This window comes from Zingiber officinale, chromosome 6B (genome assembly GCF_018446385.1).
Source record: "Zingiber officinale cultivar Zhangliang chromosome 6B, Zo_v1.1, whole genome shotgun sequence".
NCBI classification, from domain to species: domain Eukaryota; kingdom Viridiplantae; phylum Streptophyta; class Magnoliopsida; order Zingiberales; family Zingiberaceae; genus Zingiber; species Zingiber officinale.
The window spans coordinates 12877733-12883259 of NC_055996.1; the positions used below are offsets into that span (position 1 = coordinate 12877733).

General features: G+C 46.1%; 1 protein-coding gene across 1 annotated transcript; it reads right to left on the reverse strand.

The window, feature by feature from the left end:
• Positions 1-383: 383 nt before the first annotated feature.
• Positions 384-5260, reverse strand: LOC121992015. Its single transcript, XM_042546127.1, has 8 exons — positions 4228-5260; positions 3939-4140; positions 3681-3830; positions 3442-3491; positions 3031-3163; positions 2786-2860; positions 1264-1928; positions 384-1186 (listed from the first exon to the last, which is right to left on the reverse strand). The coding sequence occupies exons 1-8, from the start codon at positions 5206-5208 to the stop codon at positions 602-604; spliced, it is 2841 nt and encodes a 946-aa protein (XP_042402061.1). The 5' UTR covers positions 5209-5260; the 3' UTR covers positions 384-601.
• Positions 5261-5527: the final 267 nt, after the last annotated feature.

The window sequence follows — 5527 nt, forward strand, 5'->3', positions numbered from 1 at the left end:
TGGATAACTAAAGAGAGCAACGAATTGTTAAAACTCATGGTTCAAACTATTTTTTAGTGGATGGTGGATATCTGAATATGTGTCAATTTTTTGCTCCATTTCAAGGTGTGCATTATCATCTCTAAGAATTCACTAGCCAAGGTTGTTATCCAGAAAATAAAAAAGAGTTGTTCAATATTCATCATGCCTCCTGAAGAACGTCATTGAGAGGCTATTTGAAATATTTAAATCATAGTTTAAAATATTCAAAATAACTCCTCCCGTTTCATATATAACATAAATCGAACTTGTTTTGGCTTGTGTCGGATTATATAATTTTCTTCTTAGGGAATATCGTTCTGATGAATTTCCAAGTTGAATCAGATAATGAAATTTCATCATCCTTGTCAGAAATGTTGATTGCTTTGATCAATTATTTGTTACTCAAGAACAACAACGAAAAATATTAATACATTGAGAGATATGATAGCGAATCGAATGTGGAGCGATGTCCATCTCATCGACAATAACAAATCTCTACGCTGAGCAATCCACCAACGCAGCAATGCACCAAATCTCAAAACTTCAGGCAGACTACTGAGCACCGCATGACTTTGGTTATCTACTTCCAAATACGCCTGAAGGCCGGCGAAAAAGTTGCTCCCCTGTAGTACAGCACAATGAAGCAGAGGGCAGGGAAGACGATGAGCTCTAGTATGAGCGGAATTAGGTCGTCGGACTCCGTCCTCTGCCCGCCGTAAATCTGCAGGAAGATGTTGCAGGTGAAGGCGACGAGCAGCGCCAAGAGCGCCATGGCGAAGGACAAGCAGGCCAAGAAGTACTTGGTCGGAATGGCCCGCCGGAACTGCTGCTCCTTGTAGGGCGAGATGATGAGGGAGAGGAAGAGGACCAGCGAGGTGGCGGCGCAGGAGAGGCCGATGACGTAGGTGTGGGAGAAGATCTTGAAGGGCAGCCTGTTCATGTACACCGGGTTCCCTGTCTTTTCGTCTTTCTCGCCGGGGATCGAGAAGCTCGACGCGAACACCACTGCAGCCACCAGCCCCGCGCAGGTCTTCCCCATCTCCGTCAGCTGGTTCTTGCAGCTATGCAGCATCTCCTTGTGGCTCTCGCTGAACACCTCTTGGGCCGTCTTCTCCTCCTTGTTCCGGCTGTACACCAGCTCCTTCGGCACCATCTCTTTCACCGTCTACTCAATTTGGTGAGAAAACTTCACTTTCTCAAGATTAATTAGCTATTGAAGAATTAATTAGCACAAAAAAAAACCTCAAAAAAAAGGAGTTCGTCTTGCAATTGCACGGCGTCGTCCGTATCGGGAGGAATCCTCTCCGAGGCAAAATGGAGGATGGTCCTCCTCGACTCGGTGTGCGAGAGCAGCCAGGAGGGCAGGACAGGGTTGTCGCCGGCCGTCATCCGGCGGATGGTCTCCACGATCTCCCGGTTGCCGCACTCGATCGCCACCTGGAGGACGTTCCGGCCGCGGCTGTCCAAGTACGTCGCCGACTGCGGGCACACCTGGAGTATCTTTTCCACGAATTCGTGCAGGCCCATCTCCGCCCCCATGATCAACGGCGGCTCCGACCAGTCCCGCACCGACGACATCGACTCCAGCGCCCTATTCGCGCTCCGGAGAAGCCCCTTGATCGCCGGCGCGTTGCTGCCGCCTGTGGCGTCGTCGAGGATGAGGAGCTTGTCGACGAACGCGTACAGGAGGTTGCGCTGCTCGGAATTCGACCAGTTCTGACGGCCCGGAATGCCATGTGGCGAGGTGAAGTAGAAGCCTGTCGACGACGCCGGAGCCTGGTTCTCACTTCTTCCTCCCTTGGAGCAGAAATCGAAGTACGCAGGATCCTTCGCTATGCATTCTATCAGTTTTATGGCGTCCCTGTGGGTTTCTTTCAGCTGGTTGAGTCTTCTAACTCTGGGCGAAACTGCAAAATTTTGTATTTAAAGACTTTTAAAAGAAAATATCCCTTTTTAAGTTTTTATTATATCGATACAATATTATTATGGTTAAAAATACCCAAGTTTATTCTCATTCCCTAACTAAACATAATGGACATCAATTTATTTAATCACTCTCATTTTTTTTGGGTACAAAAACTTTAAAAGGAGAGATAATTCTTCCTAACTTCAGCACATTCAAATTAGAATCTAATATATTTTCTATCAAATTAAGCACGACTCTTTTTCAATCTGACCAATCGATTGAGAGTTATACCAATGGATTGGCTTAGGTTAGATTGATTGACATGTAAAAAAAGGGTTATACTAAATTTAATAAAAAATATAACTAGATTCTAATTTAAATAGGCTGAATTTAGAAAAAATTATATCTTTTTTTATACCTTTTATACCTATGAAAAATAAAAGACAATTAAGTAAATTGGTATATATTAAAAAATTAAAACAAATAAAAATTTACATGCGGAGAGTGAGAATAAGGAGCACAGATCCTCTGGTCCGCAAATTACGGACCAGAGGATGGTCCACTTGTTTACACCATTGATTTGGATGGACCCCACCTATTTAAAGGTGGGATTCATCCAAATCAAAGATTCTCATGCAGTGGACCATCCCCTGATCCGCATTTTACGGATCAAAAGATCCCAACTGGAGAATAAGGAGGAAGAATAATTTATTATTAGGGAGTTTTGAGTTATTTTCCTAAAAATACTTCAATATTAATATAAATTATTTCGATATTGAAATAGTTTTGACCAAATGAAAATTTTAAATGTGGACTAAAGGAAAAAAAAAACAAAAGAAGATGAATATACGAACTTACCTTGCCTCAGAAATTTGAAAAGAAATATGTGACTTGGTCTTAGAATTATGTAAAATAACATACGAATCCATCTTCCTGCAAGCATCCATCCACAACAACATATAAGTTAAGGCAATCAAAATTCATAAGTAAAACATTTTGTTTTCAATTTTCACTCTATGCCACTCATATTTTTAAGAAACATAAGTATTTTTTTCTGATTTATTTATTTATTTTTCTTTAAAAGATTGACTAATATGTGCTACCCGGCATGATAATGGTGAGTTCCACTAGGTCGAGAAAAGTCTTGCATTCAGAAGGGAACTTTGAGCGAAATGCCTTGATACCCTTTTCTTCATCTTCAGCTTTTTCTGAATTTTCATCCTCAAGGTCCTCGTCCTAATTGCAGATAATTTTGAGGGGCAATTGACATTATTACATGAAAAATAAATTCACCCATATTTTCTGGCCAGATCCCTGGTTCAGAATTTTCTGAACCAGCCCTGTCTATTCATTGGCTGAATGGACTGAACCCCACCAGTGAAATCCAGTTTATCCAGTCAATGAATGAACAGGGGATCAGGACTGGTCCATGAATCCTGAACTAGAGGATCCCAATGTTTTACCCTCTTTTTTAAAAAAAATAAATAAATAAATTATAATATATATATGTATACCTCGAAGTCTTCTACACGGCCCTTGCGAGTGTCCTTGGGCAGGGGAATCCCTAGCATTAAAAATTTTATAAAAAAAAATAGTGATTTATGTATAATTCATGTGTTTTAATTGGCATGCCTTGTATTTTAGCTTTGTTTTTAGTAACATAAATCTTCAAATTAAGCTGTCCAATTAATTCTAAAAAGTAGATAATCTTTCTTCATAGAAGTAATTAATTAAGATGGTGTAAGTTACGGACAGTTATAAAGGAGGTCATCGAGTGAGCCGAGAACTAATTGGCTCCGGAATGCCTCGGGAATGGTCACCAGCAGTTGCAACGGCGTCACCGCCGCGTTATTCCGGCTCATCGCTAACTGCGGCCATCTCGTCGCAATCGTCAACGCCAGCTCTGCAAATCGTCAGACGATCGATCGATCGATACGCGAATCGGTTAGATTAAATTAAAGTTCTCCCTGCAAATTAATTAAACGAGTTAAATTATTAATTATCATAATACCCTGTGCATTGCCCATGATGGCGCAATGGAGTGCGGTGGCGCCGTCGTCCGTCCGGTCTTCCGGCGAGATTTGCCCCTTGCTCACCAGAAGGAAAAATATATCCCTCCGCCCGTAGAGCGCCGCCTTGTGCAGCGGCGTCTCCCCCTTGTTGTTTCGTTTCTCCGCCAGTTGGGGGGACTTGGTCAGCAATGCCTTCGCCACCTTATTAAAAAAAAATGAATTGCGATAACTTGATCAGAACACGTGTATGGCTGGCCTGTTGAAGAATTGATGAGATGGTTTAATTACCTTCCGGTCGCCTGCGATGGCGGCCACATGCAGCGCCGTGTCGCCGTTGTAGTTCTTAGCGGCGAGATTGCAGTCTGGCAGGCCGATGAGTTTAAGCGCGATCTGGGTTTTCTGGCAGGAGATGACGACGCTGAGCAGGGGGTCGCCCATGAGGTTGACCAGCTGGCCGTCAGGTTTCGTGGCCAGATTCTCGAGCTCACGACTGTCCTCGTCACGGATCAACTTGTTGACCTGCCGGTGGTGCTTCTGGTCAAACTCGGGCGACGGCCGAATCTCCTCCACCTCGTCGTCGTCGCTGCTCTCTATCGACGCGAAGCTCGGGTATTCCGTGAACCGGGGCGGGCGTGGCAGCTGGTATCGCGGCTCCGCCATCTCGAAGTCGCCGGGGAACGCCGGGAAGCTTGGCGGGCCCATGAAAGGCGGTGCGCCCATTTGAACAGGTGGCGGGAAAGGAGGTGGGCCCATTTGAACAGGCGGCGGCATAGGTGGTGGGCCCATTTGAACAAGTGGTGGGAAAGGAGGTGGGCCCATTTGAACAGGCGGCGGCATAGGTGGTGGGCCCATTAGTGGTGGTGGGTCCATTTGAACGGGTGGCGGCATAGGTGGTGGGCCCATTTGAACGGCGGCGGCGGCGGCGTCGTTACAGGTGGTGGCCCAATCCATTTGAACAGGCGGCGACATAGGTGATGGGTCCATTTGAACAGGCGGCGGGAAAGGAGGTGGGCCCATTAGTGGTGGTGGGCCCATTTGAACGGGTGGCGGCATAGGTGGTGCGCCCATTTGGACAGGTGGTGGCGGGACCATGAAAGGTGGTGGGCCCGGGTGCTGATCCATGAAATCGCCCTGCTGTTGCTGCGCCGCGAGCGTCTGATGGAAATCTCCGGCGACGGCCATCGACGACGACTCCATCCCCGTGGGGTGAGGTTGTGGGCCCGGGAACTGATGCATGAAATCGCCCTCTTGTTGCTGCGCCGGATGCATCGGAGGGAAAATCTCCGGCAACGGCCTTAGACGACTTCTCGAGGAGCTTGCGATGGATGGGGATAATGCAGCCATGCACGCCGATATATATACACACACACTCTACTGAATTAAGCTTTGCTTGTGGTCGGCGAACCGTATCGGATTCACACCCTTCGACACTCTAAATCCGCCACCGCCGTACGATGCTGCATCAATTTGTTAAATGGGTCGGATATAACCGTTAAAAAAGTTGTCATACCAAACTTGCTCTGAAGGTCAGCCCGCTAGGGTCACACACAACCCCGTATCACAAGTTATCCTAGGCATGACTCACGTG